General features: G+C 45.6%; 1 protein-coding gene across 1 annotated transcript in view; it reads left to right on the forward strand.

Moving 5' to 3' along the window:
• The window catches only part of LOC138492015 (all-trans-retinol 13,14-reductase-like), a 291,725-nt gene that overhangs the window by 116,267 nt on the left and 158,444 nt on the right, over positions 1–17,014 (forward strand). The window contains exon 2 of the mRNA XM_069618934.1: positions 12,911–13,093. Coding sequence (XP_069475035.1) covers positions 12,911–13,093 — 183 coding nt within the window. The remainder of the gene's footprint in view (positions 1–12,910; positions 13,094–17,014) is intronic.

The following is a 17,014-nucleotide window of genomic DNA, read 5'->3' on the forward strand; positions in this document are numbered from 1 at the left end:
CCGTGGAAGATGGCGACTGAGAGTAAATAGGCTAACCCTTAGATATATCATTGGACATGTCCCGCTAATCGGGTCAGGCAAAGTCAGGAACTTGACTTTAATCACATACATCTGATACCCATTTGCTTTCCCCACACGTATAAAAGGTGGAACATAGAGACCCACTCTGAACAAGGTGGAACATGAGAAGGTGCAGACCTTCTGGAGTGAAGGCAAACCTACTGGAGCAGAGCGACCGACAGAGGGACGAAAACACAGGATTGAGAAACCCAGGAGATCTGATGTATCTTGCTCACTAGCAAGAGGTACCCTGGAGCAGGAACCAGGCTGACCCAGGTAAGTCCGAACAGACAAGAGGCTTTATTCTCTTAGTTACATAGATGCAGTTCAGAGAGGTGGGAGAGAAGGTCTACAGCATCTGCCCTGGTTGCCTGTCAAACTCAAAGTCCCTAACCGTCAACTTCAGAGCCCCAGGCCTGCAGCATTCCAGATTCCACCTAACATTCAATGAGGCCCACACAGTCACTCTCATTCATACATGATACCACAAGATCCCTGTAGGAGGTTGTTGCCTCTGAAAAGCTGTGAAAGATACAGAGAGAAGGCCAAATCCCAGACAAAAGACAGCATTGTGTTTCAAGGGTACCAGCGACCCTCTCAGGTGAATGGCAGAGTTGGGGAGGTGGGGCCAAGGCACTGGTACTAACCTTGACTTGTGAATTAAAACCGAAAAGACAAGAAAGCAATGCGAACAGCCGCTGAGTTGGCCAGCGACATGAAAGGCCGGTGTGTGTTAAGGAAAGATTTAAGTTTCAACAGTATATTTCACAATTGAAGGCTGCACGCGTTTGCATGAGGCGCAAAGGAAGGCAGACCTGTGGTGAACTTTGTATCACTGGCTTCACAGTTATCAGTAATTTAGAGTAGTAGAGTGGTCCGGCGAATGGAAGTAGCCCACTCAAAAGTCTCTGCGAAAGGTGAAAGGTTTTGTTATAAAGCAACAAAGTGAATAAACTCTAAAATGCGTTATGATCAGGATTAACCGCAGCAAAAAGGGAAGTGAAAAGGTGAATGTTGAACTTTTGTGTTTATGATATTGAACTACCCAGACCAAGAGACACTGGGGCGAATAACAAAAGAGTCTGACCTGAAGGGAAAGTCTAAGTGGTCCTGCAGAGTTCTACAGTATAAACCTTGCACATTCAAAAGTCTTCGACATCAGGAAAAGGTCTGAGCCCGACTGATGGAGACCAGAAGTGTCATAGGTTAGGGGAAAGGAACCCCTAATGAATGTGAGTTAAGCTTGGGAAGGGAACCCCTGCAAATGCTTTGGTTAAAAGGTCTGAGCCCAACTGAGGGAGACCTGCGTGAACTTTTGTTGCATTGTGAAAGAACTTTTGAAAGCTGGAATTAGAGACTTTAATGTGGAAGTCCAGGTGGGCCTTGGTCCATGTTTTGAACTGTCTTTGTTTTGAGAACCTGAGCCAGATTGTGTCATCCTGTCTGCGGGGGTCGCCTTACTCCGTGCTGTCCAACAAGGGGAGCAGTGTTGACTCAGCCAGTTGTATCCTTCATGTTAAAACACTGATTTTCCTTTGCATATGCATTCCCTTTAACGCAATTTTTGTAACAGATAGGGCAGGCTTTATGTTTTGTTAGTATAGGCCATTTTGCCTAGGACTGTGTTTTCCTTATTATTTGATGGCAGAGACTTCTCCCATCATAGCTATAGGGCCAAGCAGGAGTTTTTCGAAACCCTGAAAATTGAATAAATGTTTTGAAATTGTACCTCTTGTGTCAGTGTCATAATAGTGATACCATGCCTCCCTTACACCTTCCAGGGCAGCCTTGCCCTGGGAGCCATCGGCAAAGGGCTTGAGGCAGAGGACAGCTCCCACCTAGGCAGCTCAACTCCATGTTTGCTCGTGTTTGCCTGACACAACCTACTGCGACTGACAAGGTAAGTGTGGTGTGGGCGGGGGCACAGCCATTACTGTACTCCATTAAATCCCCACCACTCTTATTACCTATTATAATATAGTCTGATTGTGTAAGGTAGCTCTGTAGTTGGCCAATGTGCTGAACTGTGCCGCGCATGATAGTTGGCTACTGTGCGCCACATTTAGATAGAATTGTGAAGATTAGCCATGCATGTCATTTAGATAGATTTGCAAGGCATAAAATAAGCAGTGTTGCATAGCAATTTGCTATGCAATTCTGTAGTTTTGCTAATCAAATGAACACTTGTGTAGCAAAGTTAGCTATTTAAGTTGCCCTCTTCAATGAAAGCACTGCTCGCCCTGCATTCCTCTCTTGCTTTTGGTGCTCTCTTCACCCTCTTTACTCTGTTCACTTTAAGTGCTAATGAAGGGAAAGTTCAGCAGTAATCCTCTCCTCCACTCTTTACTGCCAAATGCATGTGTAGGAGTGCAAGATTTTTTTTCTTCAAATAATTGCAAACCAGAAGTATCCTGTCTGGCAAAGACAAGTATGTGTCAACTTTATATCTTTTAAAAAGCCAGTCATGCAATTCCATTCCTAAAATGTAAGTTGTTGAATAATACATAATTGCAGTATTGAGACTGTAAAACCTTGCAACAATCCATGCTCTACAGTAAAGTTTAGGTTAACTGAATTTCATAGTGTCAACTATATTTCATTTTTTTGGGGAAGACGCATCATGTTGACTAATGCACTTTTGAAAATGTACATTATCATATGATCAAATGCTTTTGATGGCAAAAGTAGTTCTGTAACCTGCAGTTCGCATACATTTTGCAACTGGTGCTCAACCCATGATCGAACCCATACTCCATGGACATTCTCAATTATCGCCTAGTTGCTTTATATCAGGTACCCTGAAAGTGAGATGATGACAAACTACAATATTCCACCTAGTTTGGCCAGTGCTCTGCCTGTTATGCAATCCACTCTGCTTAGTCTCTTCCTTTCCTCTTACATAATAAATATACAAACCAAACTAAATGCTTACGCAAAGTAGTGATCAATAGTTCCATCCAGTCTGTAGATCTACTGCAATGCCAAACACTGTAGTTAGCAGAAAGAGCTTGTTTTGCTTTATGATTGTACTATGTATTACCACCTGCAGGAGACAGCTGGCCAAACTGTTTTCAGAGACTTTTTTTTATCATATTGTTTGTGTCCATTCATGCAGCTAACCTTTTACATTTCACAAACACTTATCTATGGCCAAGTCATTTCGCCCACTCAGTCGAGTAGATTTTATGAAGGGTGAGTAGCATTTAAAAGAGATGTTTCAAACTTTTATTTAACATCTACTTTGTAGTAAATGTCAAATAAGTTTCACTGTGCATGGCTCGTCTCTGGGTGGCAGCAGCGTGCCAAACAAAGTGGGTTTGTAGTGACATGCACCATTTTACAGAAATTGCATTATAAATGTGTTGTCTTCCGTTGCTATGGGTCGAGTGCATTCTCGTAGGTTGAAAAGGTAAACTGAGTTACCCGACCTGCAGGTCTAGCTGAAGTTATCTTATTTCAGCAGTAAGCAAAACTGCTGTATTGTTGCTCATTTCATGTATTAGGTTCAAATACCATCTAGTGACATTAACAATATTCGTACAATATTGCTAATCAAATGGGTCTGTTTGCTAATCAAAAACATTTTAATTAGCAAACTCTGCTAATCAATTTTTTAAAACTAATTTATGCCTTGATTTGTGAAGATTAGCCATATGTCACATTTAGATAGAATTGTGAAGATTAGCCATACACAGCACCTTGAATACTAGTATACAGCTATCCCCCATGATCCATATATATACAAATGGCCTTTAACATAACATTCCATAGAATGTACCTGATTGTAGCAAATGTACTTTAGATATTTGTAAAATGATATATATATATATGTACAGTAGTAAAAAAATAAATAACAGGAATAGATAGAAATAGAAACATGTTGAATTTTGAGTGTGCAGATACATTACACAAGAGAAATTCAACTCAGAAGGAACCAGATAAAAAAAGAAGAGAGTATGTGCAGGTTTGAGTGTGGGTTTTCCAAAACAGAAACTCTACACCATTTGGTCTCTGAATGCCCAAAATGTAATAATAGATGACACTATTATTTTAAACATCTATTTGAGAATTGTAATATTTTTGACGGCAAACTTACTATGGACGCAGATTTTGTTGTCTAACTCAGAGAGAATACAGGCACCGACAACAACATTTGTACTATCGTTGAATTTGGAAAAAGTTTGAATTAAAAATGTATTTTTCTTCTTCTTTTTCTTTTTAGGAAACATGTAGTGATAACTTGTATAAACGTTTTGTAAAGTTTTTTATAAACCATAAACAAATTTAAAAAATGATAACAGGAATAGGTAGAAATAGAAACATGTTGAATGCTGGTGTTCGGATAATGCTAAATGTACAGATTTACATTTTCTATTGTGCTTATTATAAAAATAGTATAGAAACGTATTGTTTATTAAATGAGAAGTGTTCAAAAATGTACATGCACTTATTTATTGTAATATAGTGTAAGAATTCTAAGTATGGATATTCTAAAAATAAATACTACATACTTGTTTTGACGATGGAGGATCATGCATTTATGTAGAGGTTGTCTAGTTCCCCCAACATAGTAGCCACATCCGGGACATTTTATGCACATAATCAAGTAAACAAGTAAACAATATTGCTGGATGCACATGTAAACCATCCCATTGTGACACCTAACCAACCCCTCCAGCCTTCCTGAGAGCACACTGACAGGGTGGGCTGTGTTTTCATTTCTTTCCCCTGCTCTCCACTTTGCTCTATTTAACACAGGGTACCATTTAGGCCTTGAAGATTGCAATGTGTGGGGGGGTTGAACATCTACATGCCTTTCTGAGCAAAACTACATATCAGGTACAGACAGGCACAGATAACTGGGTATCTGCAGGAGGGGCTATGAAAGCTGTAATGCTGTGATGTTTTTCAAATGCTTCATTTCATCTCTGCCTGAGGAAGTGGAGACATGCCATAAAAGCTTGCAAATTTGCAAAATAAATATATCAATTTGAAAACCACTATTTTGGTCCGTTAGATAAAAACGTTACCATCTGCTCTAAGCGTCCAGGTTAATTTAGCAAGGGGGATCATTACCAGCAGGATTGGGCTACTGGCCGGATAACTATGGTCTCATTTAAATTTAAAATCTGAATTTCACTTTTTAGCCCTGGAGCCATTAGTGTGCGACCATTAATATGAACATATAGAAAATTGATCTGAAAATGCAAAGAAGGCATTTAATAAGTACTGGTCCTATATATATTTGGGATTTTTGAATGATTAAACTGTTGCTGTCAACCCATCGATCCTGCCAGCGAAGTGTAAAAAGTTGTTCGTTGTCTGGCCCTTTCTTCCTAGACAGTGTGAGCCTGGGATTAACACAATAACTGGGCCTATATTTCAATGTGTATTGGTTTTAATTATGCATTGTTGTGAAACTGCCCTGCCTGTTTTGTGAAAGTAAATGTTTTCTCGTTTTCAAAAATTTTGAGGGGATTGGTTCCTCCGACATATTCCATATCTATGGCAGGTAATCACCACAGCAGTGCTGATTGGGAAAATTTTTGGCGTCTGCGTCCTGCATCGATGACATCGATCCGCTGTCCTCGAGGGCCTCCGTCGAGCCGACGTCACCGGATGCTATAAGTAGGATGCACGATGCCCGTAGCCTCAGTTCAGTTTCCGCGAATGTGTTGGCTTTGGAGATCTCGGCGTGCCTCGGTTCTTCTGAGTTATTCTATCGGTTCTTCGAACCCGTTTGTTTGTGAAGATTTCCTGATGTCTTCGTCTTCTTCTACCCCGCGGCTGGGATTCAAGAAATTTCGGGACTGCGGTTCCAGGAATGTCGCTGACAGAACCGCACAACGCCTGCTTCTGGTGCCTCTGTGAGGACCACGCCACGGATGATTGTGACGATTGCCAGTCATTCATGTTGAAGGCCTTGCGGGAGCGTAAGAAGAAGCTTTCTGTCAGTAAGGTGTCCAAGCCCCGGAAGTGGAAATCCACTGGGATTTCGACTGACGATTCAAGGGGCAACTCTTTGCATCGTTGGCGTAAGTCCAGGGGGTCTTGGTCCCAGAGTGGGTCCCGCCATTCCTCTGCCTCGTCGAGGCATTAACGCAAGTGCCGTCACTGGTCGCCTTCCCCGTGCTCGTCCGAGGACTCCCCCCCGTCGGCCGGTTGCTTGTCCCACCAAGCATTCCTCTCCTGCGGAATGGGATTCATTTCCTAAGGAGATGATGGCGATTTTTCAGTCGCAGGGCTCTGTTCCGTCCGCGCCATCGAAAAACGCCGGCAGGGAACGTGCTAGAGACACCGTTCGCATGCCTTCGGGCTCGAGTGGTCATCGTGATCACCGGGAACCTTCAAGGTCCCGGTCGGACAAGGTGGATCGCTCTAGCCATGCCCGCTTCAGGTCCCAGTCCTCGACGCCATCGAGACCTTCGGAGCCTGTGAGGTCTTCGAAGAAGACGTTGATGCCTTCGGCGCCGAGACCGTCGAAGGACACGCTCGGGGCTCTGCCAACGAGGCCTGTATCGAAGCCATCGGCGCCACACTCGATGCTGATTCCCTCGACGCCTTTCGAGGAGGATTTCTTGGAGGTGTCCCGGAGACCGGTGGAAACCCTGAGGAAGGCTCTGGCCATGTCCAAACACGTGCCTCTTTCTGTGCCCTCATCCAGGGATTTGTTCCAGCCTCTTGACTATATTTCTGAGGTGGATGAAGGGTCTGATGAAGGTCTGGTCCCTGAGGAAGTTCCTGATGACCTATTATCTGGTCATACCCAGTTAGGAGACCTGCGTCAGTCTTTGCACGACGCCAGTGGTCTGGACACCTCCCCGGAGGTTGAGTTTGGCAGGCCTGAGCCGGGTACGTATGCTGAATCCTCGTACCGGCGCCTCATGTCGAGGGTGACGGAGTACTTGGGGTGGTCTGTGCCACCAGGGGATTTACTGCAGGATGACCTGACAGAGATCTTGGACCAAGGTCCACCAACTGACCCGGTACTGCCATTCCATATGGCCTTGCAAAGAAGGGTGGCAGTGGCTTGGACTGCTCCGGAGAGCCTCCCGGCAGTGGGCAAGTCTTTGCCGAAAAAATACCATCCTGCCAGTAGCGACCCCAGCTACTTGACTACGCACCCCACTCCAGAGAGTTTGGTGGTGCAGGCGGCTACGGCCCCGGCAAAACAGGCGTCGTACCCTACCATCCCCCCTGATATGGACGACAAGCGTTTTGATGGCTGGGCGAAGAAAGTGTTTTCTTCAGGGGGTATGGCTTTACAGGCAGCCAACTCCGTGTGTGCCTTAGCCCGTTTCACTCATACTCTGTGGAATTGTCTCTTTGGCGGTTGAACATATTCCCGAAGGGGAGGAACGGGATGGCTTTCTTGCTCTTGTTCAGGATCGCAAGGATGCCATGTGTAAATCCGTTCAGTTGGGTCTGGACATGGAAGATTGTGTCAACCGGTCCATGACGGTGAGCACCGTAATGCGCAGATTTGCGTGGTTGCGGAAGTCGGGGTTTGCTCCTGACGTGCAAGCCTGGCTTCTCAACATGCCCTTTGATGGTGAACATCTTTTTGGCAGCAAGGCAGATGAGAGCCTTGAGAGGTTGCAGACCTCCAAAGCTGCAGCGAAGTCGTTGAGCGCTGCAGTTCGCCAACCTCTGCCTTTTCGTCCTAGGGGACCGCAATGGAGGGGAGGTTCCTTTCGATACTACTCTTCCTTTGGTAGGACGAGAGGGGCTGAAAGTCAAAGGGGCCATCGTAGGAGTGCCAGAGGTGGAAAACAAGGTACTCGAGGTGCCAAGGTTGCCCGGGCAGTTGCCTCTTTACCCTAAGGCACTGCCGCAGCCGCTTCAACTCAGTCATGAGGCCATGTCCCATGGTTCGCCGGTTGGGGGAAGGCTGGCGCAGCATCTTGTAGAATGCCGTGCCATTACTTCAGATGTGTGGGTTCTGGAGATCATAGCCCACGGCTACTGTCTTCCTTTCCGGCAGAGGCCTCACGACAATCCACCAGGGAATATCTCTTTGAAGAGTCCAGATCCACTCCTTGCGCAGGAAATCAAATCCCTGCTGGAGAAAGGCGCCATAGAACTGGTGCCTGTAGCGGAGAGGAACAAGGGATGGTATTCCCCTTATTTTTTGATTTCGAAGAAAGACGGGGGATTGAGACCCATCATGGACTTGCGTGGTTTGAACAAGCTCCTCAGGAAGGACAAGTTCAAGATGGTTACTCTCTCTCAAGTCCTCCAGGCTCTTCAACTTCAGGACAGGTTGGTGTCTCTCAGCCTCAAGGACGCTTATTTTCATGTGCCAATTCATCCCAAGCACAAGAAGTTCCTGAGGTTTGCGGTTGGCGACTCGCATTTTCAGTTTTGGGTCCTGCCGTTCGGATTGACCTCCACCCCGAGGGTCTTCACCAAGCTCATGGTGGTGGTGGCAGCGTATCTCAGGAAAGGGGGGATTCACGTCTACCCCTACCGGGACGATTGGTGGATCAGGGCGCGCTTTCCCGAGCAAGTCCTGGATCATCTGTCAGTCACCTGCCACTCCCTTCACAAGCCTGGCTTCTCCCTCAACTTAAAGAAGTCCCACTTGACGCCAACCCAGCGGCTCCAGTACATCGGAGCAGTGCTCGACAAATCCCTGGGGCAGTGTTTCCCTCCCCAGGTGAGCGCTCATCACATTCTGCAGATGGTGCACAAGTTTCGCCATGCCCAGAGTCTCCTGGCGTTCGAGTTCTTGAGGTTGCTCAGCCTCATGGCATCCTGCATTCTTCTGGTGCCAGAGGCCAGGTTGCGGATGAGATCTCTGCAATGGGCTCTCAAACTCCAGTGGTCTCAGTCCTCCGGCAGGATGTTGGACCCCGCTGAGGTGCCGCCCTTGGTCGCCCAGGATCTTCTATGGTAGGCCGTCAAAGGCAATCTGATGAAGGGGGTTCCATTTTGGCTACCCTGGCCGGAGGTAACTATCGTGACGGACGTGTCCCTCACGGGATGGGGAGCTCATACCAACGAGATGACAGTCAGCGGTCGTTGGTCTCCATCGGAGTCCAGACTCCATATCACTCTGTTGGAGCGGAGGGTTATCAGGCTACCCCTGAAGGCTTTTCTGCCTTCTGTACGAGGGAAGAATGTCCTGATCCTGACGGACAACACAGTGGCCAGGCACTACCTCAACTTAAAGAGGGGGGCAGGGTCTCTTCCTCTGTGCAGAGAGGCGATGCAGCTCTGGTTCTAGGCCATCCAGCAGGATATTTCGATCTTGGCAGTTCATCTGGCTGGAGACGAAAACGCGCAGCGGACACTCTGAGCAGGCAGAGCACGGTCTCTCACGAGTGGGAGATGGCTCAGGAGGTTCTCCTGGAGATCTTCGCCCTTTGGGGGATCCCACAAGTGGATCCCTTCGCCACCATTGTCAACCGGAAGTGCGAGATTCTGCTCGCGGGAACAAGAGGAGGGGACGCGTTCGTAGTGGAGTGGTCCTTTCCACTGCTGTACGCTTTTCCTCCAGTCCCCATCATTTCGCAAGTGCTACAGAGGTTATGGAGGTTCGGTTCCCGGATGATCCTCATTGCTCCGGCATGGGCCAGGAGAACGTGGTACACAGACTTTCTCGACATGTCCATCTGCCCTCCACGCCGTCTTCCCTATCGAGACGATCTGCTCTCATGGGAGGGGGGCGGCTCAGGTTCTCCATCCAGAGGTCAAGTCCCTCAACCTTCATGCTTGGCTTCTGAAAGGTTGAGGTATAAGGATTGGGACCTCCCTGAAGACGTGATGGAGGTGTTGCTTTCGGCCAGAAGGCCCGTAACAAAGTCCCTGTACCGTTGCCCTTTGGAGAAAGTTCTGCAACTGGAATGTGGATCTTTTTTCATGTGCCATTCCTGTGGTTCTGTTTTTTTGCTTTTTTGTTAGCCCACAAGGGCCTGCAAGTGGGTATCGTTAAAGGTTACCTGGCGGCGCTGTCCATATTTAAGCGCTCGTCTGAGGAGTGTTCTTATTTTAAGATTCCTTTTGATTTCTCAGTTTCTCAAAGGCCTCACTAATGTGTTCCCACCGTCACCTTTCCAGGTGCCCGGTTGGGATTTGAACCTGGTTCTAAAATTCCTAATGGGAGCTCCGTTTGAGCCTTTACCTTCTTGTTCTTTGAGACTGCTAACCTTAAACTGTGTTTGTAGTTGCGGTTACTTCTGCTCGCAGAGTGAGTGAGTTGCAGGCACTTTCTGTTAAGCCACCCTTCACGGTGTTTCATAAGGACAGGGTTGTCCTTAGGGTTTGTCCTTCCTGTCTTCCGAAAGTTATATCGGTATTTCATTTAAGCCAGAAGGTCATTCTTTCCGGTGTTTTATCCTCCTACGCATCCTGGTAAGGAAGAGGCGAGGCCTCATAGGTTGGATCCTAGGAGAGCTTTAAGTTTCTACATTTCACGCATGTCCCGGCTCAGAATGGACGATCATCTCTTTATAGGATACGCTGGAAGGCGTTTGGGACAAGCTGTTACTAAGCAGACTTTGGCCCTCATTACGACCCAGGCGGTAAGTTACCGCCTGGGTCGTACCCTTACCACCATGGCGTAAACTATGTTTACGCCATGGTGGTTGGCGGATTTACCGCCCCATTCCAAGGTGAGTGGGGCGGTAAATCCCCATTTCCCATTTTACCCTTCCCCATTCCCATTTTCGCCCCATAGGGCATAATGGGAATGGGGAAAGGCGATAATTACGGCACCGTAAATTACGGTGCCGTAATTATCGCCAAGGTCCCTTTGCGGCATGGATTTTAACGGCTGCAAAAAAGCAGCCGTTAAAAGCCATCCCGCAAAGGGAACCTTGTAATCAGGCGTTAAGGGTCGGCGCCGTTTACGGCGCCGTAAACCCCTTAACACCTGAGTCAGAATGAGGGCCTTTGTCTAGATGGATTATCTTGGCAATTCTGAATGTTACCGCATGGCGGGTAAGGACCCTGCGGTAGGCTTACGGGCCCATTCTACTAGGGGTGTGGCTGCTTCTACTGCTCAAGATGGTTACTCTCTCTCAAGTCCTCCAGGCTCTTCAACTTCAGGACTGGTTGGTGGCTCTCGACCTCAAGGACGCTTATTTTCATGTGCCAATTCATCCGAAGCACAAGAAGTTCCTGAGGTTGTGCCAATTCATCATAAGCACAAGAGGTTCCTGGTGTTCCATTCATAACATTTGTGAAGCAGCCACATGGGCTTCAGTCCATACTTTTGTAAGACACTACTCCCTTGATTCTATCCATGGGCAGGATCTGGCCTTTGGCAAGACGGTCCTTTACTCTGCAATTTAATTGGGCATTTTAAATTTCTAAATTCTTTTCCCTCCTCCATACGTTGGTACTGCTTTGGGAGTCTGTCATAGATATGGAATACGTCGGAGGAACCAATCCCCTCAAAGAACAAGTTACTTTCTTACCTGGTAACGTTCTTTCGATGGGATGTTCCGACGACGTATTCCATATTGCTCCATCCCTGCCTGCCCCGCTACAGAATTTCTTATGCGATTGCAGCCTACATTTCCGTAATGCTTTCTGTGGTCATACTGGCAGAAGATTGGTGCCCAAAGTTCTGGGGAAAAAACTACAGCTGAGGCTACGGGCATCGTGCGTCCTACTTATAACATCCGGTGACGTCGGCTCAACGGATGCCCTCGAGGAAAGCGTATCGACGTCATTGACGCAGGACGCAGACGCCGAAAATTTTCCGAAGCAGCACAGCTGTTGTGATTACCCGTCATAGATATGGAATACGTCGTCAGAACATCCCATTGAAAGAACGTTACCAGGTAAGAAAGTAACTTGTTCTGCTGTTCCGATTTTTCCTTAATATCGCCAAATGTTCGACTTCTGTATTGTGTGCCCTGTGTGACACCTGCACTGTTGAGCACCGTGAGAAGATCACACTGATGTGCTTTGGGAAAAGGGGGCACGCGGGCGCTGTAATTGGTGGGCACTGTGAGAAGCACTGTTAGAAGCAGGGAGAATGCACTAGTGGATGTGGTGAGGAGCTGTGACTGTCATGCCAGGGCCTAGTGCTCTCAATCCGCACATGTCCATGCTTTCCCACATCACAAAACTCGCACCCATTACTTGCCCACGCAGCAAAAGGTAAGCTGGTTAAGTGTGCGATACACTAGGAAACTCCCAGCCATGTTTGCTCTAAATAGATCATAAACTATTATGGGGTTAGTCTGTTCTATTTTTCTGGAAATCACACAGAATGAACATGAAGCAGCAGTAGCAATAAAAAGTTAAAAGCATCTTTTACAGGGAGAGTACACATTAAAACAAACGTTGAATGTGGAAAGTAAGAATTACCCCACATCAGAAGACAAGTCTGTTCAAATGTATATATCCGTTTTAAAAATGTGTTCATGGTTTCTTGCGTATTCTGCACCATAGGGGGATACCCCGGCACTGCTCCCCAAGCTCATCACAGCATGCATACATTTGCACTTATCCATTTTCTAATGTATATTTTCAAAATATGCCTCCTGTTCCCCCACCCTAGCACCCTGACGACTGGCCATTGCCCTTCCCACCTGCTCGCAATAATGCTACCCCTGCTTTAAGTTCATTACATATACAAGTCGGGTTATTTTTTCATATATTTTAATCTTGGTTGTATTCAGTTGTAATATTTGTATCGCATAGTTTTCAGTTTGCTTAATTTTCGCAGATATATTTTTACTGTGCATCGTTGGGGTAATAACGCGTTTTGGTTTTGGGAGTAGTCCTTTGGTTGGGGTGGAAGTTATCTAAATTCATACTGGCAACTTTGTATCTGTCTCTATCCTCCAATTCTGATTGTGGGCTGCTAACTTCCTGTTTTCCCTTCCAAAAGGTTTCGAGGTAGAGAAAGTGCCCAAATATCTGGATGCTGTGGTGATTGGCAGTGGCATCGGAGGGATGGCGGTTGCAGCAATCCTGGCAAAGGCTGGAAAACGGGTGCTAGTGGTGGAGCAGCTCGCTAAGACCGGAGGATGTTGCCACACTTTCAATGAGCAGGGCTACGAGTTTGACGTTGGTGAGTGTCATTGAAACACGAGAGCTTGCCTAAGAGGTCCCGATTCTAGACATGCCATGCTGGCTTTTCAGAGGCTGTCCTTTCAAGTGCCTGTGTTGCACAGACTTTTCATTCCTGCTCATTGACCAGTTGCACCAGAACTCATTTAGAATGCAATATCACCCCCTCGTTACTCTATACGTTCAACATAGGTCGGAAATTTTATATGAACATGCCAGTCCACCAGAGAAACGGGAAACAATTCAGAATTGTGTATATTTATGGTATGTACAAAATGAATGACCATGGTGATTGACAGAAGAGACTGGCAAGTCATTATAATGGGTTGAGAAATCAAAACTGGCAAGTGGGCGAAACCGGGACAAATGGGACTGATTGCCACACTGTCTTTGTGTCTCTGGCATCTAAGCATAATGGGGAGCAAGTGTAACCAATTTAAGGAATTTCTTTCAAAGTGCATGTCAATATATATTTTCAAATGCATAATTTACTTCAAACAAAAAAATCCTTTCCAAAGGAAAAGGTCTTTTAAAATGACTAGATAAAGATATGTTGATGCACTTTGAAAAAATCCAATAGTGTTCAGTGAATGTTTGTCAATGACCAAAAAGAACACCTTTAACTGGCCCACCAATTAAGACATTTTTGTCATCCAAAGACGAGGAATACAAATAAATGATTCTCAACCGCAATTTCCAGACTTCGGGGCTTCTTCAGCAGAAGATAGAATGCATCCATTTGTTTTCTATCTGCAGAGAAGAACTTTTTTTGCTCCTTTCTACAGTGGAAATAGGGAGAATGCATCTAGCTGGAGAACACCAATTGATTATATATGATATGTCTTCATTTCATCAAGTCAGGGTCTCGGTCAGGAACAGCTAACAGTCCAAGGTAGCAAGGAGGTCTTACATTGGATAGTATCATAACTAGAGTTGACCTGATTGTTTGCCATTGGATGGCTGTCCCAACCAATCTCCAAAGTATTTTTCATTATGTATTGTTTGTCAAAAAAGCTGATTGGCAGAAGGTTGCAGATAACCTTTTTCATCTTTTGGTTGGGAAGCTTGGTTGGCATATCCTTGTGGTTCATCGTCTCCATTAAGGACACAGTCCCCTTTGGTCTGCTCCTTTTACTTATGAAGTAACTAAAACAAGCTTATTCCATCTCTGCTTTAATCAAGAGTTGTGTTTGTGCATGATGAATTAGGTGACTCCAGTCAATTGTGTGACATCAGGGGAGAAGAACGTTTCAATTGTTTATAATGGTGAGGAAAATTGACTTGCAGATTGAACACTGACACATAGCACATAGATCTTTGGCATGTCTCTGTGGGCACATCATCCGGTTTTGATGGTGATTAGTGGAATAACGGCTAGGGCTCTTTACTCCTTATTGTTTCAAGTTGGGGAGGGGGTACAATGATTTACCGATTAAAAAAGAGACTCCTATTCCTTATGGGAGTATTTAATAAGAGAGTAAAAACACGTTTAACTGTGAAACAAAATTGTTTTTGTAAAAAATGTTTCTTGCACCTAGCCATTCATGTAGATTAAGATCTACATTTTACCACTTCACATCAGGCAGTAATATTAATTTCTTCCTGTGGCTCTACGTGTACTACTGGTCCACACATAACCATGGAGCTGTGCAGGAGAAAGCAGGGGAGAAGCCATTTTAGGTGTATGTTTCCTATTTTTTGTTGGGAGAATTTGTACTCCCTATTTTTCTTTTTTGGGAGTATTTGACTATTTAATTGGTAATAAAGGTGGCTGATCCACCCCTTATCTTTAGGGCTGTTGACAGCTGAGCATTCTAGAATTATGATGGTCATTGAATACCAAGTCACCGAGAATAGAAAGCCAATTTGTGACCGTGATGGAGTCTAAATGAAATGTAGACAAAACCCTGACACATATCACATAAACCTTTGTAAGAGGTTCTCCTGGATTACAGTTGAAGGTTCTAAGAGTGCAGAACCCTATATATAAAGTATAATACACACAGCACACAAAGTAGATGGTCTCTGCAATCCAGTACAACACAATACCTTAGTTGCAGGTGCAAACAGACAGACACTTAGTAAGGCCATGCCAATCAAAAAGAGTAAGCAAAGCCCATAGTACCATACGTGCCGCGCCAGTGAAATTCAACTATATCACAGGGAGATGTCTACCTTTTTTCAGGAGGCTCATTCTCGTCTGTCCATGGGCAGGGATTCTCAATTCATACATGAGTGGCTGACAGCCCTGCTATTCACAAATTCCTCCTGGGAAGATGAACAGGTCCATGGAAGATGCCTGACAGAAATGTTGCTGTCTGTTAATCCTTTTAAAGACTGGGAATTGTAGCTCAATCTGTTGTCACTTTTAGAGCAGGGCCAGTCATGATGCTATGCTATGCTATGTTGACTGTTAGCATAGTGCTGTGCACTGCTGTTAACCAGCTAGAAATTACTTTGGGCAAAGAAAATAGTAGCGCTAGAGGTAGGACAATGGAGGGAGAAGCAGGTCAAAGGGGACAACATGTTCTGTTATGTTGATTTCATCAAAAAAGTTGTCCATCTTAACTATTAACTTCCCAGCTGGGGCTATAGACGGCCACACAGCCCTAAAGAAAGACACAAGAACAGGGTTGTTACTAATACAGGGGAGCCAAGAGCATTAAAGAGAAACCACCAAGAGTGAAAATACCCACTGGCACTTATCGCAGAGATGCTCATAGGAAGTAATCCCACAGCAGCCCATTTAACGTTTGGTAAATAGTTACTTCATTGCCACACGTCATGCCACCCAGTCTGCTGCTTCATGCATGATCTAGATGGAGAAGTCAGCAGTGGCGCTATATAAGGGCACTAAAGGTTTAAGGCTAAAAAGCAATTCTGAACCGATAGGGTTTCGTTTTTATCTTGAACAACCAGTATTCTCTAATAAAGGCTAGCACTATTTGCTGGACTGCAACCATGCTGGGTGCTTTTGGGCACTGTATCACCCTGCAACCCCAAATGTCTTGCACTAGCAGAACTACTAGCCCCTGATATTCTAGCAGGTTTTTCCTTCTATGTGAGAGTTAAGATCTTACCACTCACTGGGTGCTTTTGAGTCAACCATGACTCGCTGACATGGGCCAGGCATATCAATCTCCTCCATAATCTTTAGATGGTCCAGTTCTTTCATATTCTCCCTTTTCCTTCCCTCAACAGTTGATGGAGTTGTTCCTGGCCATAAACTTTCTCCTCCCTATGAGGTGTTGTGCTTCTACTGCTATATTTCATGTCACCTGTTTTTTATAGCGCTCCAGTGCACTTTGGGGCCTGGTGTGCTAAAAATGTAAAATGTTGGAATGTTGAAACCCAGGTACACCTGTGCTTGCTATATCTTCTGGGCCCCCATACTTATTAGACTAGTATGTGGCTTTAGGTGTGCACACATGCCTCCTTTCGCAGCCTTTGTGACAAGTCCGGAAGGTGGCAGTGCCTGCAGCCCATTCGACATATCCTAGTTGTGCACCCAAGACACTCATCAAGTTGAGAGAGCGAACCTTGTGTACATGCACAGGGATCCTAGCGTCCAGTTGCTGACCCTAACTTTGACAATGTCAGGTTGCTCATGATGGCTTTCAACTAACAGACTCCTGTTTACCCTCTGAGAGTGAAGCCAGACGTATGGCTGATTATGCCCAAATTCATTTGACATTGCAAAGATAAGGTTCTCCAGCCATTTTTACACTCTGTTCCTCAAAATCTTATCTAAAGTTTATGGGCGCATTTCTGTCTGCTGAGCTTTCTGAACTGTGCTTCTGAACCTGTCCTGTGACTGACAATGACCTGGCCCTACATACTTTTCAGTACTTTGTCAGCCACATGGCCAACTCTTTCACCAGTTCAATCTACTATTCAGATAGTGCCCTGAAACTTGACTGAC

This window comes from Ambystoma mexicanum, chromosome 10 (assembly GCF_040938575.1).
Source record: "Ambystoma mexicanum isolate Mex_15411 chromosome 10, UKY_AmexF1_1, whole genome shotgun sequence".
NCBI lineage: Eukaryota > Metazoa > Chordata > Amphibia > Caudata > Ambystomatidae > Ambystoma > Ambystoma mexicanum.